The following is a 21,896-nucleotide window of genomic DNA, read 5'->3' as shown; positions in this document are numbered from 1 at the left end:
AACAGAGACCCCGGGTAACCAGCATAGTCAATGCATAGGGTCTGAGCGTTGGAGCCTTGTCTTCCTTACTGCTTTGCGGATGTGCTGTTTGTAGGTTAACCCTGTGGCCTGTGAGCCCACTTTAGCATAGTGTGTGTACTCCAGGGTGCAGCCACTCTGATGATTCATGCTATCATTGCTAAGTGGACCAAGTGGGATCAGTCAGTAATCTAAGTCCGTTGCCCTTTTTCAGTTTTACACACTCACTGTAATAAAATTGTTGCTTGAAAATTATTAATAAACATAGTTATTATTATTGAGTGCTTGCTATGTGATAGATACCTAATGGATACCTAATGGTTTGCTTTGTATGTTTTATTCTACCTGATTTTGGTAACTCTGTAATATTGTTTCCCATTTTCCAGATGAAGAAAGTAAGGCTTATAGGAATTTCAAAAATCATTTATTTTTTTTAAGATTTATTTTATTTATTTGAAAGAGTTACTCAGAGAGAGAGAGGTCTTCCATTCACTGGTTCACTCCCCAGTTGGCCACAATGGCTGGTACTGTGCCAATTCGAAGCCAGGAGCCAGGAGCTTCCTCTCGGTCTCCCACATGGGTGCAGGGCCCAAGGACTTGGGCCATCTTCTACCGCTTTCCCAGACCACAGCAGAGAGCTGGATCAGAAGTGGCACAGCTGGGACTCAAACTGGTGCCCAAATGGGATGCCAGTGCTGCAGGCAGCAGCTCCACCCTCTATACCACAGCGCCGGCCCCTAAAAAAAAATCATTTATCGTTAATATAGCTAGCTGGTGTCAGAGCCAAGATTCTGATACCAAAACCTGGACTCTTATTCCACTATTATGTTGTTTATTTATAAATACAAAAACATTGTGTGTTGCTGCATCCCTTTCTGTCAGTAAGACAGAATCTCAGCTCACAGAACTAAGTGGAAAGAAGACTTCTCAGTGTTTTCTGGTGGAGGCAGCAAATAGAGAAACTGTCAGAAGCCTGAGTATGAAGGGGCTCAGTCTTTCATTCCAGCTGAAAGAGGAGACTGAACTTATAAACTAGGCACCCACGGTGGTTGTCACAGAAAGAGGCATTTGCAGGAGATGGAGATGTTTGAGAACTGTCTACATAAAGCTTGTGCTCTGGTATTAAACCTGTACAAAGCCCTTGCAAGAAGAGATGAGACCCATCTGACATGCTAAGTGATTTGTTGCCATTTGCAATGCTGTTTTGAATTCTCCTGAAGAACTCTCTCTTAGCATATCAATTTGTTTACCTCTATAGGAAGTACCTAACAAACTTTTTACTAGCAGGAACGTTTATTCACTTACATGAAACTGGTCTTAAATAAATCCCCTCTCTTAATAAATGAATTAGAATGAAAGGCCTAAAGAGAATAACGCATAAATTATAGCAGAGAGGATGGAGAGAGACATGAGTTAATTGGTGTCATCAAGTATGCCACCATCAGTTTATTGCCCTCAGCTCCAAATGCACCCTTGACTGCCTTGTGTGAGGACAGTGGATCTGAGCCCACTTGTGCTTCATCCAGCTGTGAGATCCGAGGTTGGCAGAGACGTTTCAGAGCCAGCGGTTTTACTTCTTGGTCCTGGTGTTCCTTGTGTGCAGGTCCTTGCAGGCTTTTCATCTTCACAAACTCCAGCATTGCCTGACATGCCCGCCTGAATGGCTTTGTATCAGGCCTCCAGTAAGACCCTGCCCTATCCCCTTTGACCTCTTGATATGTTCATGCATTGTTGCTCAGAAACAATAGAAAAAGAACCATTGATTTTCCTATAAAACTGGAGGTGCAACTGTAGAACAAAACTGTTCTCTCTGATATAAATTTTATCTTTTTAAGTCATTTGTATTTCAGACATTCATTGGAATTCTTGACGTCATCTGAGTGTCTCTGGTGGGATAAGTGAATCTTGTTGGTACTGGGTAGACTCTGGCATCTCATTACGAAGAGATCACGACATTCACATATATGTTGGCTCTGTCATCCTCGCCCATGCCTTCACACAAATGAGATATTTCTCTTTGTCATTTCCGTTTCATGGTCTCTCATCTAGTTTCTAATTCACGTGGCTGAATGAAAACTGCATCTAGGCCATTTGTAATTAAGGTTATGTGGGACACTTGATCAAGTGCTTTAATGAGTTTCTGATCTGTCACAGCTGCCAGTTTCATTCATAGACTCATTTTCTAAAAATGACGCTGGGTGCTTAGGAGAAGATTTGTTTTGGAGCAGCCTCATTGCCCATGTTACCATATTTTCTCAAGTTCTTATGTGCTCTTTTAGAATTGGTCTTGGTTTTCAGCTTAGAACAATAAACTTTTTCATTCTTGGCTAATACTCTCTTTTCCAATCTTACATGAGAAAGGGCTCTCAGGTTGGATAGGGCCCTTCCCTCTGACCCCTGGGGATTGGTTCTTGGGGAATACAGGTTTCATCATTATTCAACATTATTATTTTACTAGAGCTGCTATATTCTTTACCTACACACACACACACACACACATATATATATATATATATATATATATGCCTCCACGCACATATATGTATGTGTGAGAACCAGTCTGGCATTTGTGCTAGTGGTTAAAAGTCTTTATTTGCCCCAGTTGAAATAAGCATTTTCTTTGTTTATTGTTCCAGACCAATCAGAAATACTTGCAATTCTCAGCATGTTTCTTTTTTTCTCCCGAGAAGCTATTCCCAGGGAGGAGATTTATTTTTCCAAAGTTCTTGACTGAACGTTATTCACGTTGGGGTATCTGGCAAAAGACATAACATGGGTGCTATAGCTGCTTGTATGAGGAGCCATGTCTCTCACTGCCTTTAGCAGATAGCTGGTCACTAACAAGTGTGCATGCCTTTGAAACATAATCCTTGGTGTCATTTCTACACATTGTCAGTTTTCTTCTCAGTGTCCTCATACTTTCTTCCAGCCAAAAGATTGTTTCTGGCAGAAGCAGGAAGTGTAGGCCAAGTGAGGAACAAAAGGAAGTGGGCATGACTGACATCATTTTGTGTTAGAATTGAGCAGTTGCAGTTTTTTAAAAAAATTTATTTACTTTATTTGAAAGACAGAGTTACAGAAAGAGAGAGAGAGAGATATCTTCCATCTGCTAGTTCACTCCCAGATGGCCACAACAGCTGGAACTGCACCGATCTGAAGCCAGGAGCTTCTTCTGAGTCTCCTATGTGGGTGCAGGGGCCCAGGGACTTGGGCCATCTTCCACTGCTTTCCCAGTCCATAGCAGAGAGCTGGACCGGAAGTGGAGCAGTCTGGACTGGAACCAGAACCCACATGGGATGCTGGCACTGCAGGTGGTGGCTTTACCTGCTACACCACAGTGCTGGCCCTGAACAGTTGCAGTTTGCACGTAAACTTCTTAAATTGTAAAAGTGAATCATGCAGTCTGACTCATGACTGGTAATGTCTACATGGAACTTCTTTTCTTTTGGACCCACATCACAGAAGTAGTTCAAATGCAGTGTGCAGTGGACTTCAAACTTTGAAAAATGCTAATGAAACCAAACACTATGCTGTGCATTTTGCCAGTCTTTCCACTTACCGTTTGTGAGATTCCTATTCCTCATTCCACTTGGTTTCTCCAAATACCCTTTCTTTTTTTATATATAATTATTTCTTCTTCTTCTTCTTTCTTCTTTCTTTCTTCTTTCTTCTTCGTTTGGACAGGCAAAGTTAGACAGATAGAGAGAGACCGAGAGAAAGGTCTTCCTTTTAACATTGGTTCACTCCCCAAATGGCCACCTCAGACGGCGTACTGCGCCGATCCGAAGCCAGGAATCAGGTGCCTCCTCCCGGTCTCCCATTCGGGTGCAGGGTCCAAGCACCTGGGCCATCCTCCACTGCCCTCCCGGGCCACAGCAGAGAGCTGGACTGGAAGAGGGGCAACCGGGACAGAATCTGGCGCCCCAACTGGGACTAGAACCTGGGGTGCCAGTGCTGCAGGTGGAGGATTAGCCTAGTGAGCCGCGGTTCTGGCCCCAATACCCTTTCAGTCATCCCTTAAGACAACAGAATCTCACAATGATGTAGTGTTCTCAAATTTTTTCTTTTTTTTTTTTTTTAAGATTTATTTATTTGCTTGAAAGACAGAGTTACAGAGAGGCAGAGGCAGAGGCAGAGAGAGAGAGAGAGAGAGTGTGTGTGAGTGAGGGAGGTCTTCCATCCACTGGTTCACTCCCCAGTTGGCTGCAATGGCCAGAGCTGTGCTGATCTGAAGCAAGGAGCCTCCTCCAGGTCTCCCACGTGGGTGCAGAGGCCCAAGGACTTGGGCCATCTTCTGCTTTCCCAGGCCACAGCAGAAAGCTGGATCGGAAGTGGAGCGGCTGGGACTTGAACCAGTGCCCATATGGGATGCCAACACTTCAGGCGGCAGCTTTACCCACAAGCCCACTGCACTGGCCCCTCAGATTTTCCAATTAGAAAAATCATACCTTGACTTTCTTACTCCTCAGTCCAAGGGAAGCCACATAACCACTTTGTCTAAGAGAACCAAAGCACTGTGATTTACCAACAAACAGTAGTACACATAATAATGTGTATTGTATCTGTGTGTGTGTGTGTGTGTGTGTGAAAGTACATGCCAAGCCTTTCATACGGTCCTTGACAGCAGCAGTACTTAAAAACAAATTTGGGGGGCTGGCGGTATGGGTAAAGCTGCCGCCTGCAACATGGGCATCCCATAGGGGTGCAGGTTCAAGTCCCAGCTGCTCCACTTCCCAACCAGCACTGTGCTAGTAGCCCTGGGAAAAGCAGTAAAGATGGCTCTAGTGTTTTATTTTTCAGTGATTTGATGTTTCTCCATGTGAAAGAATATACACGAATCTCCACAATAGATTTTTCGTAACAGCCAAAAATCTGGAGACAATAGACATATGTATAAACTGAAGGAAAATGAGCAAATGAGGATATATTCATACATTGTACTAGTTCTCTTCAAGGAAAACCTACGAAGTACTGACACAGGCGACAATATGTTATACTGAGCAAACAGAAGGAGTAAACTCTAGCATGGAGACTGCTGATGGAGTCTGTATTTTTGTTGACAGTTGGTATTGACTGGAATGGGACATTTTGTAACTTTGAGGTGATGCATTCACAAGAGAATAACTCAAAAAGTTCACGGAAAATGCATATTATGAGAAAGATATGCCTGGATTTCAATTTTTTACACCAAACAAACTTTGCTTTTAAATCCTTTTCCTCATTTTTGGAGGTACCCTGTATATCTTGATTGGAGTAATAGTTCCTCAAGGATATCTTTATCAAAAATTAACAAATGGTCTTCAAATCTGAGTATTTTACTGTGTGTCTGTGTTATGCCTTTCTCCCCCAACTAGAAAAAAAAGCCACAAAATTTTATTGATTTCTACTTAATGTACTTATTTTTTAAATGGTTAGAAGTTCTAAAATTACTTTATTACTTTATCTTGTAGGCCTGGGCAAATAAGCTTAATAAATCAGTAAATAAATGGAGATTTCTCTCTTGGATAAGACAGAAATATGGGGCCGGCGCCGTGGCTTAACAGGCTAATCCTCCGCCTTGCGGCGCCGGCACACCGGGTTCTAGTCCCAGTTGGGGTACCGATCCTGTCCCGGTTGCCCCTCTTCCAGGCCAGCTCTCTGCTGTGGCCAGGGAGTGCAGTGGAGGATGGCCCAAGTCCTTGGGCCCTGCACCCCATGGGAGACCAGGAGAAGCACCTGGCTCCTGCCATCAGATCAGCGCGGTGCGCCGGCCGCAGCGCACCAGCTGCTGCGGCCATTGGAGGATGAACCAACGGCAAAAGGAAGACCTTTCTCTCTGTCTCTCTCTCTCACTGTCCACTCTGCCTGTCAAAAGTTAAAAAAAAAAAAAGAAGAAAAAAAAAAGAAAGAAAGAAATAGGAGTCATCAGTATGAACTTGTGATCTCTCACAAATAGGAATAGAAGTGCTATGTATCTATGTGTACGTGTCTATGAGTGGATAGGTGTTTATGTTCTGTTTGCTGGGAGGGTCTGGTACCAGTGATAGTGAGCCCACACAGTGCCCAGATCCTGGTTATAAACACCATTCTCTATGAAAAGAGTCTTGTCTCCTGATTTCAAGTTGGGGTAGGGAAAGCACAAGATGATCTGGGACATTGTGTTGTTAACAGAAGCTAAAAAAATGCTTTAAAAACAGTGGAGACCTGTCGCAAGAACATAAAGGCTGTCTTGAAGAGACTCATGTATGTCGAATTTGGGACCATCTGAACCTGAAATTAAAAGTGATAAGTGTGAATTACCACCCATTAAATCACACTCTGGGAATATATATGTGTGGGCTGGGAAGGGGAAACAGATGTAGAAGATCTGTTTTTAAAACAGATGTAGATCTGTTGGTTTATAAAGAGTGATGAAGTTAGGAACTCATCAGTGGATGTAAAAACTAGTAGGTGAAAAGCATAACATGAACTTCAGAAACTCATGGAAAAATGGAATTAAATAAATTTATTTTGATGCAAAAATTTGAGACCCTTGTATACAAGTGGTCTTCAAAAGTATATGGAAAATGCATATTATGAAAATGAAACACGAATTTCAAGATATTTTTCCAACACAATAAACTTTTAATTTTATTTCCTATGAACTTTTGGAAGTCCCCTTATGCATAGTGTCACCGTATCTGCTAAATTGGTTCTTAATTGCAGTTGCAAAGGAGGCATTTTTACTTTGGGAAAATTTGACAGAAACCACCTTAACTGAGCAGTCAAAATTGACATTATGCATACACAGACTTCTATGGTTTCCCAGCTAAAATGCATACCTGAGTCTAATCACAAAGAAACATAAAAAACCTGTGTTGGTCAGATTGTAAAATAACCTATATTTTAAAAAATTTTCCAATTTGGGGGTCTGGCATTGTGGCACAGTGGTTTAAGCTACCACCTTTGATGCCAGCATCCCATATTGGCACTAGTTTGTGTCCCCACTGCTCCGCTTCTGATCCAGCTCCCTGCTAATAGCCTGGGAAAAGCAACAGAAGATGACTTAGGTGTTTGGGCCCCTGCCACCCACATGGGAAAGCTCCTGGCTCCTGGCTATGGCCTGGCCTAGGCCTGGTTGTTGCGGCCATTTAGGGAGTATACCAGAAGGTGGCAGAGACAGACTCTCTCTCTCTCTCTCTCTCTCTCTCTCCTGTTTCCCTGTAACTTTGCTTTCAAATAAATACATACATAAATATTTAAAATTTCCAACTTTAACTTATAGATGTGAAAGCCCAGAAACTACTTATGTTTCTATGGTCCTAGACTGAATCATGGATTAGGAAGACAAAATAACTGTAAAGGAAGTTCCTGAAACAGTCGACACTGTTGGTGGAATATGGAATTTGTATCAGATAAAAAACCCATTCTACGATTTCCTGATTTTTTGAGGAAAATTTGTTACTTAAGAAAGCCCTTGTTTTTATGAAATATCTTGAAATATTTCAGTATAGAGAAGCGCATGATATCTGAAGTTTGTTTTCATCACATTCAGGAGAACTACATGGAGAAGGAGGGATGGAAGGAGAGAGAGAGAGACCGTGAGCAGTGGGGTAAAATGTAAATGGGTGAATCTGAATTCTTGTGGATTTCCTGTAATTTTGAAATTACATACAAAAAGTTTCAAAAGACAAATGTACCCAGTGGAGAGTGCTTGACTTGTGGAAAACTAATGTACTCGCTCACCTAAGTGATGAGCTGTTCAGTTTTACTCCTTAGGTGCAGATTAAACAGTTACTACTTTGAAAAAGCCGAAGACTAGGTTCTCGTCTCACGATACTCTGAGTCTGTCTGAGGAGAAAAGAATCACGCATAGAACATCTGCACAGACCCCGCAATGCCATGCATGAATTGTAGGCAGTCTATAATAGTGATGTGAGACTTGGGTTAGCAGATGTTTATGTGAAGGGCTGGAGAGTAAGTGTTTTCAGCTTTCTGGGCTCCATGCTGTCTTCCACAGTGGCTGCCCTAGTTTACATTCCCACCAACAGTGGATTAGGTTACGTTTTCCCCCACATCCTCACCAGCATTTGTTGTTTGTTGATTTCTGTATGAGAGCTGTTCTAATGGGGGTGAGGTGAAATCACACTGTGGCTTGGATTTGCGTTTCTCTGGTGGCTAGTGATTCTGAGCATTTTTTCAAATGTCTGTTGGGCATTTGAATTTCCTCTTCTGAAAAATGAATATTCAAATACTTTGCCCATTTCTTAACTGGATTGTTTTGTTGTTGTTGAATTTCTTCAACTCTTTATAAATTCTGGATATTAACCGTTGTTCAGTTGCATGGTTTGCAGGTATTTTCTCCCAGTCTGTCAGTTGCCTCTTCACTTTGCTGAGTGTTTCTTTTGCAGTATAGCAGCTTCTCAGCTTGAAGTAATCTCATTTGTCAATTGTGGTTTTGATTGCCTGACATCTGGGGTTTTTTCCAAGAACTCTTTGCCTATGCCAATGTCTTGCATAGTTTTCCCAATGTTCTCTAGTAATTTGATGGTATCTGGTCGTAGATTTAGGTCTTTGATCCATTTTGAGTGGAATTTTGTGTGAAGTGTAAGGTAGGGGTCTTGTTTCATACTTCAACACTTGGAGATCCAGTTTTCCTACCACCATTTGTTGAAGAGACTGCCCTTGCTCAAGGGGTTGATTTTAGCTCCTTTGTCAAAGATTAGTTGGTTGTAGATGCATGGGTTGATTTCTGCCATTTCTATTCTGTACAAATTGGTTTACCCATCTGTTTTTGTGCAAGTACCAGGTTGTTTTGATTATAACTGCCCTGTGGTATGTCTTGAAATCTGGTATTGTAATACCTCCATCTTTGTTTTTGTTGTAAAAGATTACTTTAGCTATTCGGGATCTCGTTTCCATATGAATTTTAGCATCATTTTTTTTCTAGATCTGAGAAGAATGTCATTGGTATTTTGATTGGGATCACATTGAATATGTAAATTGCTTTCTGTAGCATGGACATTTTGATGATATTCGTTCTTCCAATCCATGAATATGGAAGGTTTTTCTTCTTTTTTTATGTTTTCTTCTACTTCTTTCTTTAATTCTTGTAATTTTCATCATAGAGATGTTTGACTTCCTTGGTTAAGTTTATTACAAAAGTATTTAATTTTTTTTAGCTATTGTAAATGGGATTGATCTTAAAAGTTCTTTCTCAGCCATGGTATTGTCTGTGTTTGCAAACAATCTCATCCCAACACACCTATTCAACTTTACTCTGATAGGGTGACAGTAGCCATGTCAGCTGTTTCCCAATAATGTTACATCCAAAAAGAGAAGGAGGCTCAGTATGGTCCAGGAGCAGCTGAGTCCTGCTCTGAAGTGTTGCCTGGGATTCCATGGCAGCAGCTGGCAAAGCTCTGGTTCAGGTTTTAGAGAGCATCTGGTGAAGGTGCTCTTTATGTCTGGAGGTTTGCAAAAGTCCCAGCAGAAAGGGTAGAGAATTATGGTGGCGAGGGCCTTGAGGCACTTGCACCCAGGTTCTGAGTCTAGCAGTGTTGCTCACCAATTTCATAACCCTCTATTTCCTCACTCATAAAATGGGAATGATGGTGCTGCCTCCTCAGAGCAGCTTGGAGTGTCTGACAGTCAGACAGGGTTGTCCTGTCTGGACGCTGGCTTCTAGCTGGTTTCCCAGCTTCTGAGGTCTTCTCTGCAGCTGTCGGAATGATCTAAGGAAAAGGAGGTCAGTGTGTGTTTTCCCCTTGCTTGGTACCCACCGCGCTCCCCTGTTGTACTTAGTGTAGATTCCAGATTATTTGCGCTGCCTGTAAAATCTGCATTCCGGTGAGTCTCTGTCTCCTCAGCCACGAGCCCTCTCTCAGAATGACTGTTTTTGTGGGTGATGTTTTCACTTGGCCAGCACCATTTTCATTCACAGTTGAGGGCCTTTCAGTCAGTTATTGCTGTGTCTTGGAGTTTCTCATCTTGACAGTCAATGGGTAGTTCATTGTTAGTATTCATATTTCATGTTAAGTGACCTCTTCCCTGGCTCCACAACTCCTTGGTGCATCTCTGTAGCACCCTGTTTTAATTCTCTGCCCAGTGGGTCTATTGTCTGGTTTGCCACATAAAACCCAATGTCTGTATCTACCTTTGTCGTGACCACTGTATCCCACCCCTTAGGATGCTATCTTAGAGAGTAGCATAAGTGTGTGCAAAGTTAATTCAGTGGGTTAATGTCCATAAAATGCCTACCATGTGCCCAGCCCCGTAATGAGTACTTGATAAGTGTAAGCTGTGACTGTTACCAGTGACTTGGAAAGGATACACATTTCCCTCAGCACAGCATTGGAGTAGATCACGAGGCTCAAACAAGTGACCTGAAAAGAGATATCCAAAGATCAAGGTCCATTCACCCCAAGAGAAGAATCACAGAATAATTTGCAGCTCATATGTGATTATTTCTATAGATTCTATAGTAATAAAAATAAATAATTAAAAGTCTACAAGTGAATTTTCATGGCTCTTTAGTGGAGCTTTTAATCTAGCAAGTCTAACCTTTTCTTTCCTTGCCCACCCATCCATTTCTCAGTACAGGTGGAGAGATGAACTGTGCCTCTGGGACGGCAAGAAAGGGAAACAGCGCGGGCCTCCAGGCTCTCAGCTGACCCCTTCAGTAACTGAGCTCTCTCTTTGTTGCAGATGTCCATACAGAAGCTGTTCAGGCAGCTCTGGCTAAACACAAAGAAAGGAAGATGGCAGTGCCTATGCCTTCCAAACGCAGGTCCCTGGTCGTGCAGACCTCGATGGATGCGTACACACCTCCAGGTGAGCGAGCAGCTTACGTGCTGTACTTCTGCCTCTTCCACGCCATTAGCCTTGTCCTGGAACTGATTGGCTACCAGCCCAGCAATCAGTCATTTAAAAAAATACACAGATGTTTTATTTTAAGTTTGACACGTAATAATTGGACAGTGTTAGGTGGGGCATTGTGACCTGTATGCAGTGTATAACGTCGGATCAGGGTAAATGGTATATCTGTCATCAAGCATTTATTGTTTCTCCATGTTGGGAGCATTGAAAATCCTCTACATTAGCTATGTCCTCAGTTAATTGTTGTTGATCATAGTTATCCTACCGTGTTGTATAGAACATGTATTCCTGCTGTCCACTGCAGCCCCATATCCTGCATCCATTGTCTTTCCTCTCTCGCTTCCTCCTGCCCTGCCCAAGTCTTTCCCACCCTCTGATAACCGCTGTTTCACTGTCTACTTTAGCTTCCACATATAGGTGGTAACACGGTGTTCGTCTTCATGTGCCTGACTGACTTCATTGAACACACTTCTTCCCATTCTGCTGCAGATGGCAAAATTCCATTCTTTTTGCGGCTGAATAATATTCTACTGAAGACTGCAGTCCTTCTAGCTTTCTAAATAATGGTGCTGTAGTTGAGACTTTGTGCACCAGAACTACAGAAACAGTACAGGAATTAAGCTAGGCAGGAAAATTAGCATCACTATGTATGTATCCGTATAAATAGGTATTATAACCTTTTCATCAAGACTCAGAAATACACATTTTTAAAGGCCTAAGAAACTTTGTGTATGTACTTATTCCTATAGAAAAAAAAATTTGTACCTCTATAGTTCTAATTGAAGGTGGAGGAAAATTTTCTTCCATTTACACTGGTTTATAAAATAAATATAAATATGCTTTAAAATATAAATATAGACATATAATACAAATTATAATTTATAATATAAATGTGCTGTATTATAATATAAATATAATATTTATAATGTTATAAATATGCTGCTTTATAATATAAATATGCTACATTGCTGTATTGTTTAAGAAAGCATGTGAATTGAACTTTGCCTGCAAAGTACCACATCATATTTTAATTTCTACAGGCTATCGGTCTCTGTTACAACAACCCAATCCTGGCATTTTAGTGTGAAAGCAGCTAATGGCAATATGTCAGTTAATGGGTTTGACTGTGTACCAATAAAGCTTTATTAACAAAAATAGACAATGAACTGGGTTTGTTCCATAAGCCTGTTTATCCCTGGTCTACATGGCTTGAGGTAATATCCTGTTTGTTTTTGTTACATAATCCTGCTTTTATTTAATCTTTCAACTTCTATAATTATGGAAATTCTGGTTTTTTTTCTGCCCAAATAATTATAAACTGTATCTCACCATCTTCAAAATCAAAGTGCATCAGAAAGTTATTTGGGTTATCTGAGACATGAGGGATTGATCCTACCTGATAGATTCCTGTGATGTTGGTTCCATCATCATGCCTGTCTTTGTTACAAGTCTGTCATTTTTAAATCTTAGCTACCTTGCATACCACTTTGAACAGTTTTAAATGCTAGAAAAATGTAAGATGTGGTAACAATAGTTGAATATATTCACCACTCCTTGGAGTATTTTATGTCTTGAAGGTTAACCCTGAGTATTGGCAAGCAGTGAGGGTATTAGGTCATGCTTCAAATCAGAGATGTGGCCAAGTACCCATCTGTCGGAGGCCACCCGACAAACCACATGGAGACACGCAGCACTCAGTCAATTCATCACCACGTTTATTGCCTCATCGCGTTCCAAGCCAAAGTAGGGGGCCTGGCGATGAGGGACTGGAGGCAGTCTCCCTAAAGAAACCCTTCAGTCTCCAGCCCCGAGCACACAGAAAGACAAGGATATATACCCCAGACCCCATACAGATAACATTCATTGTGTGCAATCATGCATAGCACAGGAATAGAGCAAGTTTACAAAGTAGCAATGATCAGGGTACAAGCTCTGCAGATAGAGCAAAGAACATCATAAACCTTCATCAGCAGTCACATCCTGCCTGCAGGAATATGGGACGAAAAGTCTTGGAAACAGGATTAGATAAGGGACAGCCTCAGCCTGCTGCATCTCATGTCGGGCCAGGGCCACTGGCCCCGACACCCATCAATATTTCAGTCAACTCAGTTATTGAAGTATATATTCCTTTAAATGTGAGAGTGCTAAGTTTTCTAGGATAGAAGTTAAATAGTATATACTTTTGTTTTGGGTTATGTTTTGGATTTTTTTACAGGTGGTGTAAAGAAATATTTCTTATATAAAGAATGCAGTAATCCAGTAGGCAAGGGAATCCTTTCACTAATTCGCTTATTTAGTCTCCTTTCCTTATGCTTAGCCCCAAAACATAATTGGGGTCAATTTTTTAAAAATCTCATATGCTTGTCCTTGTTTCTTTAGTTTATGGTTATAGTTTACATCATATATGATGTGAAAAAAATTATTTGGTATGTATTTGTTTAACAAACAAAATGAACGTAACAAAGATAATAATGATGCTTAAAATATTTTTAGCTATTTTTTGGAACTAGACTGTTGTGGGGGAGTGGGCATTCTTCTGAACCATGTTTTATAAGAGAAAGTGAGTTTAGATTGCAAAAAGCAATGTGATTATTCATGTATGTCCTCACTTCTCATAGTGAATCCACTCATTGAGAAATCTTACTGTATCGTAATGATACATAATAAAAGACAGACCTTTCATGATGACAAAAACCTAGTTGTACAAACGGTCTTGCTGAATCTAAGAGAACGTTACTGGAAATGTTAGTAATGGAGAAACATTTGCATTTAATTATTTAACTAGCATTTTCATGTATGCCGTATGTCATATTTTGTACACCATAATGAGGAGTCCTAGTGATAATCTTGTGCTTAGCAGCAGTGTGCATATTTATTATTGTATTTGAACAAAATATTGGGTTCATTTTCTCTCTACTGTTATCCTTGGTTGCTAGAACTCATCTGAAGTTAATATTCTCTGCATGAAATGATTGATTGTTGATTAGTGTCATAGTTCTGGAAAAGATCAAATTGTTGTGTTGCTTGTCTTCCATTTCCCTTAGTCCTTTACAAATAAAAACATAGGTGCGATTTGCCAAGACTGTTGCTTCTTGCTGTAGTGAAACAAGTAGTTTCCAACTAACCCACTCATTATAAACAACTATCCAGCTGCATGAAGCAAGTGAGACAATAATTTTTAGGCTGTGGACCATAACTGATGCAGGAGTAGTACATCTGAGAGCAGGAGGGTGGATGAGATGAACCCGTAGACGCAAGCTCCGTGCCTTCAGACACAAGCAAGCTGGATGCAGAGCAGAGCCCAGCCATCCTACCAGTTTGGAGAAGCAGACATGAATGGAGCTTTCCTACACATTCAGACTAACAAAGAATTAATGCAGGCGTGTTCAAGGCAAGATGATAGCGGCGATCTCATTGCCTCCTACAACAAGAATCGGAAGGCTTACGAGAATGATTAGAGAACCGAGAGTCTCCTCAACGTCTTATCCGCAGTGTGTAGTATCAGTAACTAATCACTAGATATCCAGAGAGACAGAAAGTATAATATGTGGTCAAGGAGAAAAAAGAGCTGTCAATGGAAAATCAGTGTAAGTTGGTCTCCACTGTGCCATCAGCAGTCACTCAGCACATGTTGTTCAGCACATGAAATGCGACTGGTCTCACTTGAATTTGCTCTGAGTGTGAAATGCCAATTAATGAACACTTTTCATTCATTGTTATATTTTATATGTTGAAAGGATTCCGAAAATTGTGAAAAATTCAAGAGGCAGAGAGAGAGAAAGCTTCCTTCCCAAATGCCCACCATGGCTAAGCTGGGAACTCAATTTAGGTCTCCCACATGGGTAGCCAGGATCCACCTGGAGCCATCAGGTGCTGCCTCTCCGGGGTCTAAATTAGCAGGAAGCTGTAAATTGAACCTAAGTAGTCCAAGATGGTGTATAGGTATCTTAAGTGGATTATGAATATTCTGACTGAAAAAAATTACTGAAATTAGTTATACCTGCTTATGTATAATTAATACATTTTGTATTTTTAATGTTTCTACTTAAAGGCTGAAAATTATAGGGCTCTCATGTTTCTTTTGAAAAGCACTGGTATTTGATATAGAAGACAGCTTTTAAGTCTGCAATTACAGATTATTCAGGGAATCAAATAAAAGTATGCCACAGAACTAGAGGAGAGTATTAGTTCAGTGCTTGAGCCGAGCAGACAAAGGGACACATTTTTTAAAATAATGGAGATAAGGGAGTTTCAGGTTCCACACATAAGGAGCTCGGAAGTCACCACTCCATCTCAGCAAAGAATAAGCTGAACAAACTGAGAAGTCCACAGCTCTTCTTAGATCCTTAAGAGAAAACTGCCCCGAGAACTGGGGAGAGAGACAGGTAGGAATGGTGAGTTACAACATACATGGGCACCAGAGCAGGATTAGGGAACCCTGAACTGCCACTGACAAATGACCAGAGGCTGGGTCTGGACAGATCTGAGAATGCAAAACCTCTAGGGGGTCCCACACAGTTTAGAGAGCTTTACCTCGATAAACTCAGCCAAGTTCCCAAAGCAAACACCAGAGAGAAACGCTCCCGTAACTTTGTGCAAGGGACATGGAAAAGGAGTTTTTTTTTTTTTTTTTTCTTAATAGACCTGAACACTAGTCTTAATAAGATGTGCCCTAAGGAAAAGCCAGTTAACCAGAAACTAACCTGCTGAGTTTTTTTTTTTTTTTTCCAGAGCCAACCTAAAAGGGAAAACCCGACTGCAGCCCCTCCCGGCCTAGCTCTCCTGCTTAAAGGGGAGGAGAAAACACTTAGACATTCACATATCATTAGCACATCAATAGTCAAACTACTTTTTAAAAAAATATTACACAGCATATTAAAGGCAAAAAAAAAAAAAATGTTTGGAGAAACTGAACAAGCGTCTGAACCAGACATAGCAAGGTTAGAGTTATCAGGGCATTTTAGAACATCTATGATTAATATGCCTGGGACTCTAAAGGATAAAGTAGGCAAGATTCAAGAACAAATAAGCAGTGTAAGCCAAGGTGAAAATCGTGAAACCAAAAGGAAACTCTGGAGATCAGAACAACTTAATAAAAGTGAAGAATGCCTTGGTGGGCTAGTGAGTAGACTGGACATAGATGAGGGAGAAATCGCAGATTTGGCGGATGTTTCGGTAGAAACTCTGAAACTGTAAAGCAAAGAGAATGCAGACTTGACAACCACAGAGGAAGACCCGCGAACTGTGGAACAACCACAGAAGGTGTGACTGTGTGTAATGGTAATACAAGAAGAAGAGGAGAGAGAAAACGGGATAGAAAAAGGTGCTTAAGACAGTGGTGGCTGAAAATTTTTCAAGTTTTCTTGGCAGGATAAATGCCAAGAAAAAAACACAATACCTAGGCATACAATTTTTAAAATGTAGAACTAAAGAGATAAAATATTCTAGCCAGTGCCACGGCTCTCTTGGCTAATCCTCTGCCTGCCGTGCCGGCACCCTGGGTTCTAGTCCCAGTTGGTGCGCCGGATTCTGTCCCCGTTGCTCCTCTTCCAGTCCAGCTCTCTGCTGTGGCCCGGGAGGGCAGTGGAGGTTGGCCCAAGTGCTTGGGCCCTGCACCTGCATGGGAGACCAGGAGGAGGCACCTGGCTCCTGGCTTCAGATCGGCGCAGTGCGCCGGCCATAGCGCCCATTTTGGGGGGTGAACCAACGGAAAGGAAGACCTTTCTCTCTCTCTCTCTCTCTCTCTCTCTCACTCACTCAATCTGCCTGTCAAAAAAAAAAAAAAAGAGAGAGAGAGAGATAAAATATTCTAACAGAATCTAGAGAAAAAACACACTTATGTCACTTATGTACAGGAGAGAGACAGCAATTACATTTGACTTCTCAGAACCCATGAAAGCAAGTAGAGTGGAATGATAGATGTCAAGTGTTGAGAGGAGGAAAAAATGCCAGCGTATAATTTTATACCCTGTGAAATTATCCTTTAAAAGTGGAGAAGAGGGGCCAGTGCTGTGGCATAATGGGTAAGGCCACCGCCTACAGTGCTGGCATCCCATATGGGCACTGGTTTGAGTCCCTGCTACTCCACTTCTGATCCAGTTGTCTGCTATGGCCTGGGAAAGCAGTAGAAGATGGCCCAAGTCCTTGGGCCCCTGCACCTGTGTAGGAGACCCAGAAGAAGCTCCTGGTTCCTGGCTTCGGATCTGCACAGCTCCGGCCATTACAGTCGATTGGGGAGTGAACCAGCAGATGGAAGACTTTCTCTCTCTCTCTCTCTCTCTCACTCTGCCTCTGCCTCTGCCTCTGCCTCTGCCTTTCTGTAACTCTGCCTTTCTGTAACTCTGCCTTTCAAATAAATAAGTCAACTTTTAAAAAAGAAAAGTGAAGAAGAATGGCCAGTGTTATGATCCAGTAGGTGAAGCCACTGCTTGCAATGCTGGCTTCCACTATCAGAGTGCCAGTTCGATTCCCAGCCACTGATCCAGCTCTCTGCTAATGTACCTGCAAAGGAAGGTGTCCATGTACTTGGTCCTCTGCCACCCATGTTGGGGACCTTGATAGAGTTCCTGGCTCCTGGCTTCTGCATGACCTAGCCCTGGCTGTTACAGCCACTTGGGAAGTGAACCAATGTATAGAAGATCGATCTCTTGCTCTCTCTCCCTCCCTCCCTCTCCTTCTCTCCCTCTCTCTCGATTTCCTCCTCCTCCTCCCTCCCTCTCTCCCTCTGTTGCTCTGCCTTTCAAAAATAAGAAGTGGTAGAGGTATAAGGACTTTCTCAGACAAACAAAAATTGAAGGTGTTTGTTAGTAGATACACCTTGCAAACATTTGGTGGTTTTTTTTTTTTTTAATAAAGACATTATGAGATCAGAAGCTAATTTCTTTCTTTCTTTTTTTTTTTTTTTTGGACAGGCAGAATGGATAGTGAGAGAGAGAGACAGAGAGAAAGGTCTTCCTTTTTGCCACTGGTTCACCCTCCAATGGCTGCTGCGGCCAGCGCATCGCGCTGATCCTAAGCCAGGAGCCAGGTGCTTCTCCTGGTCTCCCATGCGGGTGCAGGGCCCAAGGACCTGGGCCATTCTCCACTGCCTTCCTAGGCCATAGCAGAGAGCTGGCCTGGAAGAGGGGCAACCGGGATAGAATCCGGTGCCCCAACCGGGACTAGAACCCGGTGTGCCAGCGCTGCAAGGCGGAGGATTAGCCTGTTAAGCCACAGTGCAGGCCCAGAAGCTAATTTCTGCATAAAGAAAGGAAGAACAGGGGCCGGCACTGTGGTTCAGCAAGTTAAAGCCTCAGCCTGCAGCGGCAGCATCCTTTATGGGCACTGGTTTGAGTCCTGGGTGCTCCACTTCTGATCAAGCTCCCTGCTAATGTCCTGAGAAAGCAGCAGAGGATGGCCCAAGTGCTTCCCTGCACCCATGTCGGACTCCCAGATGAAGCTCCTGGCTCCTAGCTTCAATCTGGCTCAGTCTTGGCTGTTGTGACCATTTGAAGAGTGATCCAGTGGATGGAAGATCTCTCTCTCTCTCTCTCTCTCTAACTCTGCCTTTCACATAAATAAATCTATTTTTTTTTTAAAAGGAGGAGCATCAAAGAAGGACTAAGGGAAGGATAAATAAGAAGTTCTTAATAGATGAAACATAATAGTTTATTCAAAGTAATAGCATCCATATACTAATTACATGTGCTTATGACTGTATCATACATACACACACATATGTGCTTATCTATAAGTGACGTGAATGACAGCAGTGATAAAAAGGACAGAAGAAAGGGGCCAGCACTGTGACATAGATGGTAAAACCATTACCTGCAGAGCCAGCATCCCATATGGGCGCCGATTCATATCCTGGCTGCTTCACTTCTGATCCAGCTCTCTGCTATGGCCTGGGAAAGCAGTGGAGGAGGCCCAGGAGCTTGGGCCCCAGCTGCTATGTAGGAGACCCAGAAGAAGCTCCTGGCTCCTGGCTTCAGATTGGCACAGCTCTGGCCATTGCAGCCAGTTAGGGAGTGAACCAGAAGATGGAAGAACTTTCTCTCTCTCCCTGTCTGTCTGTGACTCTGCCTCTCAAATAAATAAGTAAATCAAAAACAAACAAACAAAAAGATGAGAAGAATTGTCATTATTTTGTTATAAGGTACTTGCATTATCCATGAAGCAGTATTGTGTCATTTGGGTTATCTGAAAATTCATATTGCAAACTATAGGGAAACCACTTGAAAAAGTACATATATGTTTGTGTGTATGTATAAATAGATATATTTTATATATGCGCATGTATATATGAGGTGGGAGATAGGCAGTATCTAATAAAATGCTCAGTTAGGACCAGAATTGCAGAAATAGTGTGAAAGAGAAGTAAAGAATAAGACCACAAATAGAAAACAGTAACAAAGAAAACCATGGTAGATACTAATCCAGATATGTTAATCCCTTTCTGCACTGATGTACCTATCAAAAGACAGTCTGTCAGAGTGAATACAAATAAGACCCCACTCTGTTGTCTATAGTAAACAGACTTTTAGCATTCATGTGGGTCAGCAGTGAAGGGGGTGGGGAATAGACCGCTGACACTGAGAGAGAGTGTGAGTTGCTCTGTTAATTTTAGACAAGAAAAATCGTCAGCGATAAAGAAGATCATTACATAATAAAGTATTCAGTTTTCCAAGAAGGAAGGCTTAGTATTTCTTAATGTGTGAGTACATAACACCAGCATTAAAAGACTGATAGAACTTCAAGGAGGAACAGACCATCCACTATTCTATTTGTAGTTGAAGATCTCAATACTCCCGTCTCAGACATTAACCAATTCAGGGGCAGACATGTGGTCTAGCGTGGAAGGTGCTGGTTGTCCAGTGGCGAAGTAAGTGGTTCTGCCATCCTTGTGGGAGACCTGGTTTGAGTTTCCAGCTCCTTCCCTTGGTTCAGCCTAGCCCCAGTTGTTGCAGGTGTTTGAGGAGTGAACTCGTGAATGGACACTCTTATCTCTTACTGTCTCTATCTCAAATTTTTACAAAGCAAGTGGACCAATCCTGTAGGCAGAAAATCTATAAAGTCAAACTGAATTCAGCAGTTCTATCAATCAACTGAGTGTAATTGTCATCTGTAGACTGTTCTTCCACCAGTAACAGAATCCACATTCTTCTCAAGCTTAGAAGGAACATTCATCAAGACAGACCACAGCCTGGGCTGTGAGACACACCTTACTACATTGAAGAAAAGGAATCAAATAAGTATGTTACCGACCACAGTGGAATTAAAATAGAAACCAGTAACAGAAAGGTAACTGGAGAATACCATAACATTAGGAGATTAGACAACAAACTTATAAATAAAACATTAATCAAAGAAGATATCTTGAGAAAATTTCAAAATATTGTGAACTAACTGAAAAGGTGATCACAACTAATCAAAACTTAAGAGATACAGGAAAAAAGAAAGATCTAAAATCAGTAAACTTAAATCGTAGGAAACCAGAAAACAGAAGAGCAAATTAAGACCTGGCTCATTTGGTTAATTGTCCACCTGCAGCCCCGGCATCCCATATGGGTGCCGGTTCTAGTCCCGGCTGCTCCTCTTGCAGTCCAGCTCTCTGTTGTGGCCCAGCAGGGCAGTGAAGGACGGCCCAAGTGCTTGGGCCCTGCACCTGCATGGGAGACCGGGAGGGGGCACCTGGCTCCTGGCTGCAGATCCTTGCAGCGCCGGCCGTGGCGGCCATTTTGGGGGTGAACCAACAGAAGGAAGACCTTTCTCTCTGTCGGTCTCTCTCACTGTCTGTAACTATATGTCTAATAAAAAAATACCTAAATAAACAGAAGAAAAGAAATAGAGCAGAAGCCAATCAATTGAAAAATGACCATCAATAGAGAAAATCATATGTGCGTGTATCCATGTCTCACAACCTTAAGTCTGAACACATAAAATGTGTAAATTTTATATTTGTATGTTACATTTTTGTATAAATTGTGTAAGTTATGCTGAAAGGACAAATTGGGACAAGAGAAGTTTCAGACACCTAGTATTACTGCTTTTCTAATGAATTTCTAACAACTAAACTTCCAAAAAGCTTTTAGACAGCCAAGGTCATATGAAGGTGATAGAACAGTAGAGTAAGCTGGCGCCGTGGCTCAACAGGCTAATCCTCTGCCTTGCGGCACCGGCACACCGGGTTCTAGTCCCGGTTGGGGTGCCGGATTCTGTCCCGATTGCCCCTCTTCCAGGCCAGCTCTCTGCTGTGGCCAGGGAGTGCAGTGGAGGATGGCCCAGGTCCTTGGGCCCTGCACCCCATGGGAGACCAGGATAGGCACCTGGCTCCTGCCATCGGATCGGCGCAGCACGCTGGCTGCGGCAGCCATTGGAGGGTGAACCAATGACAAAAGGAAGACCTTTCTCTTTCTCTCTCTCTCTCACTGTCCACTCTGCCTGTCAAAAAAAAAAAAAAAAAAACAGTAGAGTAAATATTCCTTACTATTACTGTTGTGTTAAAAAATGATTCCCATTTCTTAAGATTGCCAGTACTCTTATTCTTGGCAATAAATGTTCTAGAGTTGCTCACACACCTTATTCCTTCTGGCATCTGAAATAATGTACATATAGGTAGGATCCTGTCATTCTTGCACTGAAGTTCAAATAACCGGTGTACCAGTAATTCATTCTTAAGACCCAGGCTGCTAAGTAAAAGAGTTATTAAATATTTTATTAATTAAAAAAACCCCGACGTGTATTTATCTCAACTCATGTTCAGTTTTCATGGAGAGAAAAATAAATCATGAAACAATTCAGAAGTTCTTACAAGAAATGAGTTCTGTAGACCTAAATAGTTTGAGCACAAAATGTACTGTGGTATAGACTTAGTATCTGCACCCAAAGGAGAGGCTGAGAATGAGGGTTGCTACGAAGGTGGCACCTGTTCATTATTAGGTGCAGTTTTTCTATACCGTTTCTTCATCGATATCTTGACCTTTGAAGAGATCAGATAAGTGTCCTCACACTGAACTCTATAAGAATAAACTTCCACTCAGCAGAAACATTTAGGACTAGCA

General features: G+C 42.0%; 1 protein-coding gene across 2 annotated transcripts in view; it reads left to right on the top strand.

Annotated features, from left to right (window-relative positions):
• DIP2C (disco interacting protein 2 homolog C) overlaps positions 1–21,896 on the top strand; it is a 485,199-nt gene that overhangs the window by 296,249 nt on the left and 167,054 nt on the right. For both annotated transcript variants that reach the window (XM_062211075.1, XM_062211076.1), the window contains one exon: positions 10,684–10,809. In XM_062211075.1, coding sequence (XP_062067059.1) covers positions 10,684–10,809 — 126 coding nt within the window. The remainder of the gene's footprint in view (positions 1–10,683; positions 10,810–21,896) is intronic.

The sequence above is a fragment of the Lepus europaeus genome, chromosome 14, assembly GCF_033115175.1.
Source record: "Lepus europaeus isolate LE1 chromosome 14, mLepTim1.pri, whole genome shotgun sequence".
NCBI classification, from domain to species: Eukaryota; Metazoa; Chordata; class Mammalia; order Lagomorpha; family Leporidae; genus Lepus; species Lepus europaeus.
The sequence above is the reverse complement of the archived record's forward strand: the minus strand, read 5'-3'. Positions and strand labels throughout refer to the sequence as shown.